The sequence below is a fragment of the Ixodes scapularis genome, unplaced genomic scaffold, assembly GCF_016920785.2.
Source record: "Ixodes scapularis isolate PalLabHiFi unplaced genomic scaffold, ASM1692078v2 PGA_scaffold1__304_contigs__length_218370807, whole genome shotgun sequence".
Lineage (NCBI taxonomy): Eukaryota > Metazoa > Arthropoda > Arachnida > Ixodida > Ixodidae > Ixodes > Ixodes scapularis.
Window position 1 is genome coordinate 42,378,621 of NW_024609846.1, and position 16,263 is coordinate 42,394,883.

At 47.2% G+C, this 16,263-nt stretch overlaps 1 protein-coding gene across 1 annotated transcript in view; it reads right to left on the reverse strand.

Moving 5' to 3' along the window:
* LOC8028426 overlaps window positions 1-14,122 on the reverse strand; it is a 34,837-nt gene extending 20,715 nt beyond the window's left edge. Inside the window, exons 1-2 of the mRNA XM_029977030.4 lie at window positions 13,915-14,122; window positions 154-3,773 (exon numbers count right to left, since the gene is read on the reverse strand). Of these exons, the coding sequence (XP_029832890.3) occupies window positions 154-3,773; window positions 13,915-14,076 (3,782 nt within the window). The 5' untranslated portion in view covers window positions 14,077-14,122. The remainder of the gene's footprint in view (window positions 1-153; window positions 3,774-13,914) is intronic.
* Between the last annotated feature and the right edge of the window lie 2,141 nt (window positions 14,123-16,263).

Genomic DNA, 16,263 nt, shown 5'->3' on the forward strand with positions numbered 1-16,263 from the left:
CAGTTCCTGTGGTAGCTACAAAACACAAAATAAAGATGTTCGTCGCGATGTCTCAAATCTTGCCAAATATCTCTTCAGGACGGCTACGACAGTGCCCTTGCAAGACAGATTGGAACAACAAAGGAAACAAGCAGGAGTCAAAATCAAGCGTACCTTTCAGCGACCGGTTCTGGAACGGCCGGGTGAATTGGACTCCTGCAGCATCCCCCGTTGTCCGCCAATGCAGGGTCATCCCCACACAACTCCACAGTCAAGTCCATGGCCTCTTCCAGCGCTCCCGCCGGTGATGAAACGCTCACGCTTTCGTCCAGGAGTGCAAAGACCCTTAGCTCCATGCAGTTGACCCTCCCAATCTCATCGCAACAAAGCACCCTGCAAATCTTCCTCATCACCTCCAAGATCCCCTTGAGGGTAACGAGGCCACGAGGAATCAGTGCCTCCACCAGCCTCAGCCGGACATCCGCTGTGCAGTGGTCCAGCGTGATAAAGAAGCTCTCCAGGAAGTGTAGGTACCGGCCAAACAGCTGCTTTGCAGGATAACCAGGTGGGCAACACCCGGACCCCTTAGGAGGCTCTGGAGCTTGCGGAGGGGACTCCTTGTTTGTGCATTTGCTGCCTATAGAAACGCCTTTTATCTGCAAGCCATCCTCAAAAGGAACGCTCGCTCCGCGTGGTTTGGGAGGCGACACAGCCCCGCTGTTTCCGAAAATGCTAGTAAAAACTTGCAGAGACTCAGCTTGCGACTCACGCACGTCGTGTGCACCACCAACCTCTGGCAGTGGTGCAAGACAAGCTTCCACTCTCAACAGGCAGGCATCATTGTTGGATGGCTCTAAACAACGGTCTCCCAACTGATGTGCGTTGCTTTCACTCGAGGACATTCCGTCACTTTTGGTCTTCTGCTCCTCGGCATCGAAGCTGTCGAGGATAGTGTTGACGTCCAAGTACAGAGGTTCCAGTGTTTCGGACTTGATCTGCACGTTTTTGTCCTTGCAGAGGCCTTCTAAGGCAATGCACAGTGCACCAGGGTTGTCCAACAGTGACAATGCGACATCTGGTGTGGCCAATACCTCGGCATCTTTCTCGGTTTTCGCGGCTTCCTGCACTCTATCCATCCCATGTATAGTCTCCTCAATACAGTCGCCTTTCATTGACTGCCAATCTGCCTCCGACAAGCTACGACACGAATGCTCCAGGATCGAAGGGACGTTTGAGCCTTGGACTTGGGTTACGTTTTCCCTGCCCTCTCTCGTAGTAGCTGCAACATCTCCAAGCAAAATAGAAGCTACTCCAAGTTCTGGCTTACATTCTTCCTCAACAAGCTCCTTGAAGCAGTTGGCAATCACTTTGGAACTGTCGTTTTTCTCAAAAATCTTTGGCTCACAGACTGCTTCCATGACATCCCCTTCTTCCTTGTGACAGTTAAAAGCCCCCTGCGGCAGCTGAAAGGTTTCGTTGTAAGAAACAGTCGTAAGAACAAGTTCCTTGCAGTCTTTAGAATAGTCTTCATGATCATAGTCTTTCTTGATGATCTTTAATCCACAGTTTGCTTCTATGGCATTCTGTTCTCCTTTACAGCAGTTAGAAGCCTCTTGCTGCAGTTGGACAGTCTTGCCGCAAGGAACTGCCGTAGGGATAGATTCCTTGCAGATGTTAGAGGTCACTTGGGGACTGTGGTCTTTCTTGCTGACCTTTGGCCTGCAGTCTGCCTCAATGGCATCCCCTTCTAGGTTGATGGAAGCCTCTTGTGGCAGATGCAAGGCCTTGCTGCTAGGAACAGCAGCAACAAGCTCCTTGCGAATGTTGGATGTTTCATCAGGATCATCATTTTTCTTGCTAATCTTCGGCCTGCAATCTGCTTCCATGGTGAACCCTTCTCCCTTGCGGTAGTTGGAAGCCTTATGTGGCAGTTGGAAGACCTTGCAGAGAGGAAGCGCTACAACGACATGCTCCTTGCAGATGTTAGAGGCCATTTCTGGACGATCGAATTTCTTGCCAACCTTTGACCCACAGTCCTCTTCAATGGCATCCCCTTCTCCCTTGCAGCAGTTAGTAGCCCCTTGTGGCAGCTGGAAGGCTTTGCTGCAAGAAACTGTAGCAAGGACAGGCTTCTCGCAGATGTCGGAAGTTGCTTTAAAACTGTTGTCTTTCTTGCCGACCTTTGGCCCGCAACTTGCTTCCGTGGAGTCCCTTCGTCCCTTGCGGTAGGTGGAAGCCCCTTGCAGCCGTTCTACTGCAAGAATACGCTCCTTGCAGACTTTCGAAGCCACTTTGCGACTATTGTCCTTTTTGTCAATCTTGGACCCATGGTCTTCTTCCACGGTGTCCCCTTCACCCTTGCAACAGGAGGAAACACCTTGAGGTATTTGGAAGGTCTTGCTGCAAGGAAATGTGGGAAGGACAGGCTTCTTGGGGATGATGGAAGCAGCATCAGAACCGTGGTCATTCTTGTTAATCTTTGACCTACGATCTGCTTCCATGGCGTCCCTTTGTACTTTATTGCAAATGGAAGCCCCTTGTGGAATTTGGAAGGCTTTGCTGCAAGGAACAGTACTAAGGGAAAGCTCTTTGCTGATTTTGGAAGCCGCTTTGGAACCATAGTCTTTCTTGCTAATGTTTAGCTTGCGGTGTACTTCCACGGTGTCCACTTCTCCCCTGCGGCAGTTAGAAGCCCCTTGCGGCAGTAGGGAGGCCTTGCTGCATGGAACTGTGGCAAGGACAAGTTCCTTGTGGATGTTAGAAGTCACCTTGAGACCACAATTCTTCTTTCCTATCTTTGGCTCACGGTCTGCTTTTATGGCATTTTTGTCTCCTTTTTCACATTCTTGCTTGCTCGAATGAGAAGCCGAATCACCATCGCTAAAAAGACGCTTCATCCTTAGGGCGGTAATCTTGCCACGAGTCTCAAGGTCCAAAGAAGCAACACCTTCTTCCACAAAATGCTCCAAGAATGCAGTTGTTTGGAAGTCCAGTATCTGTGCCTTGCGAGTAAAGCGTGCCCTCTTTACCATTTCCTTCGCCTGTTTGCAGGCACAGTCCACACGATGGAGCCTCAGCTCCATCGTGTGGACTTGATCTGACGTTATTCTCCGCTTCGTCTTTCGATGTGGCAAGCTGTCCATCTTAGGAGGTGAACCTTCATCACTAGACTCGCTGCTTGACAAGATCCAGGGCCCCTTCTTGCGTTTTTTGCAGGGGGTCTTGCATGGGCTCCTTCCGTTGGTTGCCATTGAGCCATGCCCTTTCTCCAATGAGACAGAGCGCGGCTTGTGAAGTAGCTTAACTGCACTGACGTCCCCGCTGGTTCTTCGACGCAAGGAGTGCTTCGGAGTCTCCAAAGCCTTGGGTGGTGATCTCTTCGTGGCCATGAGAGCTCCGCCTTTCATTGCCGCTTGTTCCGCCGAAATGACCTGGGAGAGCGAGCACCGGATGCAGGTGTCCCCCGCTGAACTTTCAGACACGTGCTTCCGCTTACAATTCACACACAGTTGTGGCAGGTTCCCCGGAGACTCTGCCTGCTGCTTGCCGTTGGGCCTCGCAGAAACCTCCTTCGATTTTGAGGTGGAGATATTCTCAGGGCTGAGCTGAAGTCTGAAGCCGAAGCTGCCCTTGCAGTTGAGCATTGAGTAGGCCTTTTTCATGTTGTCCAGCACTTGGCCCAGGAGCTCACTGGCTCCCAGCGGGTCCATGTCGTCCACCCCAGAGCTGTGCCTACCGGGGGAGTCACAGTCGCGCCTAGGAACCGCACTGGATCCTGCTTCATGCTCTTCACTCTGGAATTGAAACAAAGCCGGGCCCACCGGAAATGAGGGGATTAGTATACTGTGATGGGTAGGAAACAGCATGCCATGCCCTAGTGAATGAAAAACCTTCTAGAAGTCAATCCAGCTGGATCAGAAAAGACCTCATAATATAACCAGTGACCAAGTTTCTTCACTTAAATTAGAAATGAAAATTAAAGAAATTGCGTGAAAAATTTACATTCTGCAATTTACAATTGCAAAAATCCCATTTGCTGTGTCTTAAAGGGATGCTGAACCGAAATCTGGATTCCCCAAAACACGCGGCAAAAGCGTGCAACGGTATGCTACAAACACCAAAACATCACTCATACAGCGATATCTCGAAAGGATGACCGTATTTTTCCAAAAAAGAGGCGCATTTGGCAGGAATGTTGACGTCATGTTTCTCCGAAAAGGAGAGGGAACGGCCTCGCGTCTTCTCCGTTTCGCGGCCTTGAGGGAGCGAAGCGAAGTGAGGAGGAAACTAGGTATCTTGACAGTCACGCGCCTCGTCGGCCTGGTTCAATCTCGACTTCTTTTTCCAAAAATACGGCCGTCCATTTGAGATATCGCCTTACTAGTAGTGTTGTAGGGATTGTAGTGTCCCGCCTACATCTCCAGCATTGTTTCTTTGAAATCTAAATTTCGGTTCACCATCCCTTTAACCACTTGGCTACTAATCACGTATGTTACTTGTGCCATCCATTACAGACTGGAAGGCCCGACCACAAGTCTGACTAGCGTTTCATTTTCGGAGCTTGTTTAGTGTGCTCTCCGGCAGGTGGCAGCACTGCCACTACTCCTCTGCCCTTTCAAGTTATTCTGCTGTTTGTTTTAAAGTTTCACTGAGCTGTACTGTCCCAGGAAAAAATAATATATAAAGATTTGAGGTCTGCAAGCGTGGCGAAAGGTTACCTGGTCTCAATGCAGAGGTCTGCTTAGTCTGATCAAGAAATACAGAAACTTTTTTTTTTTTAATATATGCGTGTAACACAATTTATGATGACAAGTCATACAACCTCTCCGAAGACTCTAAAACTTCACTTAAGAATTTGCACAAAAAATTAAAAGAAACATTGACTCGGCCTGATTATGTTTTGTTGCTCTCCACTTCCTGAATGTTTCCAACAGTACCACACAGTGGAGAACTACTGAATGAACACATAAAATTGGATTCACGAAAATGATACAATGAAACCAAATAAATCCTCGAGCTTAGGGAGGGGACGTAAAATGGACTCGCCGAACAGTGTCCAACTAAACTGAGGAAACAAGTTCTCCAGGGTTTGGCTAATTTTTATAAGCATTCGCTTTAACCTTATTTCAAGCACCACTGGTGTTTGCACACTCCTAACAGAAAAAACCTGCCAGGTTGTCATTGCTTTTCAACATCAAATGTGTGTTGCCTAAACGACCGTGAAACAATATTGCATTGGAATTTTACTAACTGCCTATCGCTCGGTCGGGCGAGTAAAAAACTAGGCCAGAAACATAGGGCACCAGAAACTTGGTCGCTGCAATATTTAGAAACTGAGGGCAGACAAATCCTTTTCCTCCTTTCGGAGCCTTCAAGCGATTTCAAATTACGTCGTCGGAAACGTGATGCAGTCTTAGCAAGCACAGGTCAGTTGACTTAAGGCTCGTTCACGCTCTTGCAACCGAGTACGACCGAAAGAGATCAGACCGGTTTTCTTAGGACCGGATGCGCTGCAGCGGGGCTGGTCCTAAGAGACCGCAAGAGGCTTAAAAACCGGTCTGGTCTCTCTCGGTCGTACTCGGTTGCAAGAGTGTGAACGGGTCTTTATGCTCGCTAAGAATCAATCCGTTCTAAGTTTACGTTCGTCGACAATTAAGGCCGGTTCACACATTAGCATTGGTTGCATTCAAAGTGACCGAAACGACAGCAACCACCAAGTAACCGGGACAACTGTTCTCCGCACAGAATGTGGCAACCGATGCAAGAAGTAGCTTCTGCGAGCAAGCATGAGTCACAGTTGTCCCAGTGGTTTCCGTTGTTTCACTTCCAGGGAATACAACCTACACAAATGTGTGAACCGGGCGTTAGTACAAAGATGGAAATCCTAGAGCTGTACAAATGTCTGGTGCACAGCACCTGCATAAGCATTGACAACCAAAGCATGCGACCGTGGTAACATTCAAAGTATGAGCAAATGAAATAATTCCCGACAGCTTGTTCTGGCCACAAATCACGAGCACCAAAAACACTTCCTGGACACAATCTGCCGCATCACATGCGGCTGCTCATTTCACCCGTGGGTTGAAAAAAAAAAAAAAAACCCTGGGCTTTCCAAAAAAGCTTTTTCAGCAAAAGTTGGTGTATTGAAACAAAAAAGGTTTCCTGCTCTGGGTTCTTTGAACATTCAGGATTTATGGAAGGCACCATTTAATAAACAATAATCTAACAAAAATAAAAAAAAAAAGAATTTGTCATTTTTATAAGCTGTATGTCAAAAATGACGTACAGCTTAAAGGGACCATGAAGGCAGTTTCGAAGTTTTATTCGACGATTGAAATGGATGTCAGGCACGTCTCAGATACTGTTGACCAAGTTCTAGCCCGAACAGAAGTTTGGGTGCCGCACCAATCGAGCAAACAGGCGCGGTAATAATAGCGCCGGGAACGATGCCTGAGACCCCACCGAAGCGTGACGACAACGGGCTCCTCGTCTGGCGATTGGTTCAAACGATAGACGCACTCTTGGTTTCGATTTCGGTGGTGAGATGTGGTGAAAAATTTTTATTTGAACTTTGGATAATCTTTTGAAGTTGTAGTTGGAAATTAATAGGTTTCATACCGTGTATAAAAGCATAATCTTAAGCATCCCTCCGTTTGTCACTGGTTGAACGCATCCCGCGCTGCTACCTCGGGCACATAACAAGCATCGAGCAACCATGGAGAAAAAAAAAAAAGAAAAAGGTACGAGCACCGGGGGCGGCGGACTTTTTGGTTTTGGTTTCGTGCATCGTCTCGTGTTCGCTTTGCGAACTGGTGTCTCACCAATCATGCCGCGTTTATGTGCAGTAGTAGGTTGCGCGAAAGGTCGGCTAACGACGTGCGGTCGATCGGGCGACGTTACTTTGCATAAACTGCCGACCGATGCAGCAATGCGCAGCATTTGGTTGCGCGCCGTCGTCTTGCGTAGAGCTGTGGACAGCGGTGTCAGGATTTGTTCGTTGCATTTCCGACCAGAAGACTTTGAGCAGCACCTTCACGTCAGCCGGAGTCTGGGTAAAAACATGAAGTTCCCGCGTCTGAGGAAAGACGCTATTCCCTTACTTTCCTTGCGCAAAGAGCCCACACCACAGCGGCAGCGTCCTTAGCAGCATCTCCCGTTCAGTCGGCGTGAGGTCGCTGAACGGGAGCTCAAACTCGTTTGCGAGCGCGGCGTTGTCGTCCGTTTCTTCCAGGTTTTCTTCACAGACCGCCGTGCACTAGAGCAAACCACGGGAACCACACTGAGTGTGCACTAGATCCTACCGATGCCGACAGTGCTCCCTGACGTCACTTCTTTTTCCAGAGGCAAAAAAGGGAAGTAATCTGAATGTTTGTTTCGGTTTCGCAATTTTATTTGCAGGTACAGAAATGAGAGTCACAACGTTCTAGAAAAAATTGTGTGGCATGCCAGGACCCCAATGCTTCCGAAAACACCTTCTTTTTTAAAAAAAATTAAATTGCCTTCATGGTCCCTTTAAGGTCAGTCTGCCCCTAAGCACAGCGACACTGGTTTATGCTGTAGACGAGAAATTTGTAGGCCCTTTAAATGCACAAATGGGTTTTGTTTGTTCATTATGCGCAGCATCAGTGCTGCAATTATTGTTGTCAAAGATGCAAGCATACAAAGCAGTTTTGGCCCTACTGAAGTTGAAGGCAAGTTGTAAAACTGAATCATGAAGGAACCTGAAAGCAGCCAAGAAGTTTCCCCAGACGCAAGAAAGTATTGCACCTTACACCGGTCTTTCGTTTAAATAAAGTCTCCCAGTGGATATTCTTTTTCCACACCCTAAAACGGCGGACACGAATCCGTAGACACGAGGGAATGCATGCAATATGAATATCAAAATGGCGAATGTAAACAAACGATTACAATGGCTTAAAGGGGCACTGACACCCCAAAGGTCGTATTCTTTTTTATTGTCTAAAACGATGCAAGTTGTAGTCATAGACACGCAAAAAAAACCGCATCGCGAAAAAAAATTTTCCCGCGCGCGCGCGCGCCTTTTTATTTTTGGCGTTTATATTTCCCGCGCTCACCTCCTTGCTTCTTTTGATCGGTGACGTCAAAAATCTGGAAATTTAGAAGCTTTGTAGGCGACCTTTCTATAACATTTAATAACGGCAATCGTAAAACATGTTTTTTAACGCAATTACGAACGCACTACGGCCTTTCTTTTTGAAATACTGAAAATAAGATTTCGGTGTGATGTCGCTTCCTGGATTTGTATGCTCCCTCGGAAACCTCGGAAAACTTGGCGGCGCTCGAGCAGAGGATTATCGGCGAGTCGGGGAGGAAACCGGTTTTTTTCCCGCGCCGGCACCCTTCTATCCCGCCTGCTCGCCTCCTCCTCGCTTCGGGTCGCGGTAGCAACGGCGCTCTTCACAGCGTGGAGCGGAGGTCTGAAAGAAAGTCGAGTCGCAGGAGACCGCAAAATTTGACTCACTGCACTGGCGCGGATCGCGCGGGAACTTCAAATTCGGCATTTGGAAATTGTTTTTTTAATTCAGAAATACGGAATTCCCAAGTTTCAAATTTTGAGGGTAATGTCCAGGCATCGTTTTCAATCGTTTCGGATAGTAAAATAAAATATGATTTTGATGTGTCAGTGCCCCTTTAAGGCTAGCCACCTTATACCGAGAATGAAAGTTTTCTCAAGTTTTGGTTTCTTGTTTCGATTGTAATGCGCATGCAGTTTTGGGCACCGACTTTGTCGAAAAAGTGTGCGTTAGAATCGTGCAAACACAGTATACGGTGCAAAGGTCACGCGAGAACCTCCTGCGAACTCGCATGTTATGGGAGCTGGTGCCGCAAATTGCGGATCCAGCAGATTTGCATTTCACGGTGCAACAGACATTCAAGACAACTCGTATGCCATGGGAATTGGTATCGCGTGCGCAGATCGTGAACAAAAAACGCGGGAACCCACTACGAATGCGCACGCCACGGGAAGGAATACCGCAGATTGAGGACGCAGCAAACTCGCATTTCACGATGCAATAAACACGCAGGATCAACTTGCACGTAACATGAACCAATGTCGCATGCGCAGATCACGGACGAAAAAGCGTGAACTCGCCAGAAAATCCCTCGTCAGACGTACCGGTACCGCAGATTGCACAGTTGATGCGATTTTCATTGGATATCGCGTGACGTCCGACGGGAATAGAAGGTGGGCGATATTTAAGAATTTTTATGTTTTAAATATTTAGCCAAAAAAACAGGATGGCCGATCTCACGGGGGAGGGCGCCCTTACGGTATTTACGGTAGAACCAGTACCAACGACGGTTCATCAAAACCAGGAAGGATTCAATGGACCCTCTTCAAAGTCAGTCTAGGTAAGGAATAAAGTAATTACATTTACAATCACACAAGACTAAACTGTAATTAATTACAAATACCCTTCAATAAAAGTAAGAATGTTACACCAAAAAATAATCCTTCACTTTCGTGACGTTACTTTCACCATTACTGTCCTCAAGTAAGAAACAAAGAGAAGAGGGTTATGTAAATGTTTATTGTTGCCACCACTCCTTGAGTATTCTGAGCAACTGCTGGCTCTCAAAAGTCTTGTCGGACATCTTGCCTTGTTTCTTTGTGAGGATATTGACACGCCCTTTCAACTGAGGCACTGAATGGGAGTGCCATATTGTGCCTCACGAATGCTTGATGCACAGCATTGTGCTTCTCAAGCGATAGACGGGCTCTTTACCCTGAAGAGAGAGCAAAGCTTCATTGCTACAGTTTGTGCCTAAAAGTCATACAACTGGCCAAACCTGGAATAAGAATTGATATATGTACATCTAAATATACCAACAAATATTGCCAGACGTTAGCAAACAAAGTTGTAAGAGAGTGTAGTAACATGTTACAATTAAATAATAAACAAGGTTTTCAATTTATTTTCTTCTTCCTTCGGCCCTGAACAGGTCAAGCCTTGGTCGAGACGCGTATGAAAAAGGAAGAGAATAAAATTTTTTCGCAATGAATGTAAGTAATAAAAAATAAAAACACCAGGACGTCAGTTAAAACGAGGCAAAGTAAATGCACTTTTGCCGTATGTACCTTTATTGATGTCGTATAAAAATGCACAGAGCGCGGGCCGGCAGTAGTGTAGTCCAGTATTCTCCACATAGATGCCCGCTGAGGCCACGGGCAACGATGGGCGGAGAGCTAAGCCTCATGGCCCCACCCACGAGTTTCACTCCCACTTCAAGCCTGAAATGTCTAGCCTACGTCAGCTACCTTTTTTTTATTATTATTAATAAAGATCTCCAAGACAAAATGCATCCTGTCCGGGTAAAACCAGAAGAAATGAAAGGCCATTATCATTTCCGAAGTGCTCGCAAAAAGCCGACGCACAAGAAGGGTGATTAAGATGCATGTAACTTGGCTGGAATTCACAAATAAAGTGGTCCAGCCCTAGAGGTTGGACTACAAAAAAGTAAGTAGCTTTTAAAACTTGGTTAACAAAGGTGAAATGAAGCAAAAACAAATAGTACATCCTGTTCATTAAGAGAAGATGAGAAGTGCTCCAATAGTTATTATGCATGAAAAAACGAGGATGCTGGTAGCTAGTGCCACTAAATAAGCTATGCTTCAGAGTAACGACACTTGGCACATTGTGTCTTAAAATCATTTTTGCTGGTTATCTGAAGCTTTATCTGAGATCGCAGGAAACGCTTTTGCGCCCTCCACTAAGTGTTTAAACAGTTTGCAACAGAGCAAAGCAATATTACATGACCTACCTAACACCGAATCTAATGCTGAGGAAGTCGCACTTTTGAATCATGTTGATTGGCAGTTGCGTCTGCTCTGCATACGAGCCACAACAACGTCAGGGAACGGAGTACCGATACTCTAAGTGCAGCTCATTTAGTGTCTCTACTGGTAGCTATATACTCCGTGCAACACGACTGGAGCACCGCCATTACCAAAGGTAGGCTGCGAGTACTACATCTTACACTCTCTCCGATTTTTGTAATCAGTGGAAACATCTATAGTCGCACAAGAACAGCCAAGAGAGAGGCACACCAACTTAAATACATTTGAGTTTATCGCAATATGACGGCACTGTTTGCTTCACTATTCAGATGAAGCGACTCCAGGGCTCCAGAAAAGCACACAGCAACAGCAGCTATACTTCGTTTCAGCTTATGTCCGGATGCAGCCAATGCAACAAGCGCCAGCATGTGGCCTTGAACAGTGCGTGCACTGCACGACCATGCATTCTTGGCAGGGATGCTGAAAGTTCGGAGCTTGCGCTTATACAGGGGTGAGACAGGTGAAACAGGTTTTGGAGCAATTTTCGGAGCAGAAAAATCCGGATTTTGGAGCAGCTCAAGAGCAAAACATTCTCGTTTTGGAGCAGCAGTTTATGCATTTTGGAGGAACTTCGAAGCACAAGTCTACAGTTTGGAACAGATTAGGAGCAGAAAATGTTAGAGCAGCTTATCAGCAACCTAAATCATAAAAAATCTTATAGTATATATCCCATAAATCAGATTTTTCTTTTTTAATCATTATTTTTGTCCACCCTGGTTCCAATAACAGGGTGTCTAGCAAATTGTTATTTTGAAATTCCCTGACTTTTCCAGAATTTCCCCGACACTTTCAGGTGAAATCCCCTGACCACTTTAGGGGCGGCTAAATATATAAGACCATTACAACATAAGGCATTGAGCATTGTGCACAAGGAGGATCATTTTGCATGAGCTTAATCCAACTTGCATATTCCGAAATACTCGAACTCGTCCGGTCCAGACTAAACGAGCACTTCCCTACCGCCGACATCGTCGGTGAAGAGGCCACTTCCGGAAACACAAAGAAAACACGAAGCTCAACCACACACGTCAATAACCCGATGGCAGCATGGCCGCCAGAAACACACTTTTGGACTCTTTCGGCTTAATGCTTGAATTGGATTGGGGTCTGCGGCTTTCCCATTTGTTACTAAATCTAGTAGCTCTAACTTGATCTAGCCTAGTGTCGTGCCCTCGTTCCAATCCAATCAAAGGCTTGGACTGGATTTGTTGGCTGTTCCCTTTGCATCGGTAGCACACTCTCCATCGGGTGAGCAGAGCCCGCGCTCCGCACTAAGCAGAATTTATTGCCATTTTTTCTGTCCCCAAGTCATCAAGTCTTTGCTGAAGGAACTCGATGGTGTTTCCGATTCATTTTCCCTGACTGAGCTCGATTTTTGACAATATATCCCTGACAATTCCCCGATTTTTCTCAGTAATTAAAAGTCCCCTGACAATTCTGTTTTCCCGGTCACTAGGCACCCTGAATAAGTCAATAGCGCCGATACGCACCAAAATAAAATATAAAAGAAAAAAAATTAACGGAGAAGGCAAACGCGAGTTTTATGCGCATATATGAGGACAGGAAACACAGGCTTGCTGCAAAGTTAGGGGGACACCACATGCACGCTAAATAACCTCAAGCTTATACGAACTGGTGCCAAAGCGCAATTGTAGTGCAAAACTTTTAAAGCGGTGATTCGAGAGCATGAACAGGGAAGCACAGTTTACTACAACCAGACATCGATCGGACGCTCATAGAAAGCACGTGCAGATAGAAGAAACTCCCCACAAAAGTGAGTCACAAGGTAAATAGTGAATTGGTAGAAAAACTACGAGGACCATATGCACGCTAAACACAGGTGTGGGACTGATTTATTCGATTGCTCCCGCACTGGAAGCACCTGTGTGATAACCGAAAGTACTCACGGTGACGGCGACGTCCATTTTGACGAGATTACGGACACAAATGAACAATTACACAATGGAGGCGCTCAATAGCACTTTTAAAGAAAGGTTTACTCTCAAAACGAAAAAAAAAAAAAAAAAAAAGGTTTGCTCATCTTGACAGCCTGTGCGTCGTACCTCCCACGGCCAGACAGCGAGACCACGTGACAGCGAACCGTTAGCATGTCGTCACAAATGACAGCGGAAAGTAGCAGGAAAATCGGGAAAAGACCACGTATCATAGGTATAGAAGGGTACTACAGCTAAAATCTTCGAATCCGGTGGTTGCTCGCGCCACCCTGTACCCATGCCGAGTACTTTACTACGACGGGATTGAATGCTGCCCCAACCAAGCTCTCGTTTCCCACTAAATCTAGCGTCGCCGCAAACTTTTTTCTTAGTTTTTGAGTTACATTGGCGCAGTGTGGTGCAATCTTGACAGATTTTGCGTTTTTGGCGCAACTAGGCGCAGAAAATTGGGTTTGCATCAAAATGGTGCAGCTGGAGCAGATGTCACACCCCTGTTATAGCACCTGCCGGTGGACTTGACGAAGCAGAGCGACAGCGAATGGCTTCAAAGAGGTCTGGTAGCAGAAGCATTGCAATGAGGGATGCTGTAACAGCTGTTGTAAGCTGAAATGAAGTATAAGCATTGCAGCAACGTTCCTTTGGATACGGAGCATCGGATTCGGATCCACTGGCGTTTTCTTTGGGCCGGAAGTTCCAATGTCAATCTTGCAAACAGAGATGGCTAATTTTGATGAGGCTCATTTATAATTTCAGTTTGGGCACACTTTCACACAATTTCGTTCTCATTTATATTTTTGTATCAGTGCGGCGCATGAAAAGTCATCAGGTGCATAATGGCGCAATTGGCGCCGCAGTTCCATCCCTGCATTTAGTGCTGCACAATCGGCGACAGCACACAAAAAGCTTGGACTGTGCTGGCAAACAATGCCTCCACACACAAAAACTAAGCACTGGTCCACTGGCAAAGACCCAGACACCATCGGTGGGGGACAGCTGGAGTTTGAGACTCCCACAGGACAGCGCTCGACAACTGACCGAGGCTTCGACACCTGGCTCCTGAAGCGCCTCTCGCGGTCCTGTGAACAGATGCTGCCCTCTTGCCAGAGAAACTAGACTTGCCTGCCGAGGAGCGGGCTTGGGCAGCTTGGGGATCCGGTAGTTTTGCCAGGACACAGAGTCCTTGAGGATGGCCACGGCGGGCGCTGTCCAGCGCTCTCTTGTCGGACCTCCGCTGCCGTGTCTTGCCTTGGACGCTTTGACCTCCCGCGTGCCGGAGGCCATTGCGCGCACCGTGTCCAAACGTCCCCGGCTGTCCCTGGCGGTACGCTCGTACCTGGAAACCCCGAGGAGACCCTCCCTTGTGGGATCGGCAAGCGTGGACGGTCACAAGCGCTGCACATTTCTTACGCGGTCACTCAGGGCCTTATGGGCAACACAAATCATCTCGTTATGCCAGTGTTCTCCTGGGTCACAGTTAACGCTACACCATCTGCAACTCTAGGAAGAACCTTCTAGCTATCAAGAAGCCGAGCAGAGAAACCACAACCCAGCGTCTACCGGAAGGAGCAGCCACGCTTATTGCAGACCAGTGGCCAACAACTCAACTGAAAGAATGGGAATTGGAAAACTCGAGGACGGAGTTGCCAAAAGAGCCAAAGCTCAAGACCAAACAGTAGATGTAATACTGCTACGTTCCAAATGAACATGTGGAGTCTGCTTCTCGTCGGGTAAAAAGTCCAAGGACACCTAAGCACTTCTTACGAGTTGTGAATGCGAAAGCATGCCGCCTGCAACATATTGCTCTTGCCTCGCGTTGTCAAAGGGCCTCGTCCTCTTGCCGCCCGAGCCGCTTTGAATCACGATCCGCATGCGCCTCACGCTTTCAAAAGGCTTGGTTCTGTCTCCTAGTGCATTGCGCCGCTGCTCGTTCCGCTCGCTGTGTATTCGAAGACTTGACAACGATGGTAAGTTTTCCTGCCTGCCTCCTCGCTCATTGTGCTGCGTTATTCCGCTCCCTAAGTTCATTTGCTGAGCACTTGTGTGGACGGGGGCTTTGCTATTGCCGAGGTTGCGGCTGCCGACAATGTGGATGTTTGGGGCGCCACCATGCTTGTCAACGTCGAAAGGAGTAGAAGCGGCCGAGCGTGCGCCATCGCATTCCTTTTATTGGCGCAGGGCCCTCAGCCCCATGGGGTGGCGCTCCTTGAAACTATGGCACGTGCCAGCCAACGGGAGCCTCGTTCCTTAAAACTATGACGTGCACCAGCCAATGGGAGCCTATCCATCACATAGCTGCTACAGACTACAGGCTTCGCTCCATTGGGACAGGGGAATTTAGGTGCCGTTTGGCGTGACATCAAAAACTGATAACGCCAGTTCATTCCATGGGACAGTTTATGCTTTCACATTAATAAATGAAAGTTGTCTACTGAAATGAAGAGAGTAATATTTCTTCATCTGCAGATCACGGCAACACTGCCGTGTCTCGTCACAATAGATTGCATAAATTGGGCAAGCAATGATTGCCCCATCCTACTCAGACATTGTGGAACACAGTCACCATCATCAAGTCCTGCCATCACCCACATTCTGTCAAGTCAGAAATTTGAGTGAGATGATGATGGCTCGATTAGCGGTGAACTTTGCTCCATTTTTTCCCGCATAAAGCTGATGTCACGGAGCAGAAGACATGTTATTTTCTCAAGAATGGAGGGACTTGAAGCAGGTGCATAACACTTGCAGGTGGACCTTCTACTGCATTATTAACTTGTCTCTAACCGTATGCGACTTGCATGCCGGATCAACTCATTATGGTGGTGGTCCTTTCTACTTGTTCTTGACAAGAACAAATTTGGTGGTGTGAAATAAATACTTCAGAAGGTACATACTCACCAGCAAGACCACCTGATGTGACAACAGTGAAAGCCACATGTGGATTGATCCTAGAAAGGGTTTCTGGCCAGAGTCATTTTCGGTGGTTGTACACATGACAAGCTGTTGGTAGTGTAAGGAACCACCAACAGATGGCACCTCATCCCCATTGGTGCGCTGTCCCCGTTGTTTTGGCTTTAGCTCTTTTCTTTACCATCTAATAAGACCAAGTAGTAGCTTGACATGTTGACTTCTTTTGGATGCACGCCAATCTCTTTGCATCCACGGCAAATAACCCAGCCAAGCTGCGCAAACTACAAAAACCAACAGGTTATGTGCTCAGCACGATGCATCAGCTGTGAGTATCAAACAGCTGTGAGAAGGGACTTTGGATCAGTGATGAGAAGTGCACCCACATTGATGTGACACGTCATCACCGTTTTCGCTACACCATGTTGAAGTCTGCTGAAGTTTCAATAAGTGCGAGTATGATGAAACTGTTGGGAAGAAGTGACTGATATGGTGTGTGCCTGTGAAGATGAAAGAAGTGGTATGTTTTTCATTACATGGATGGAGCGCCCTACAACACCTGCCTCG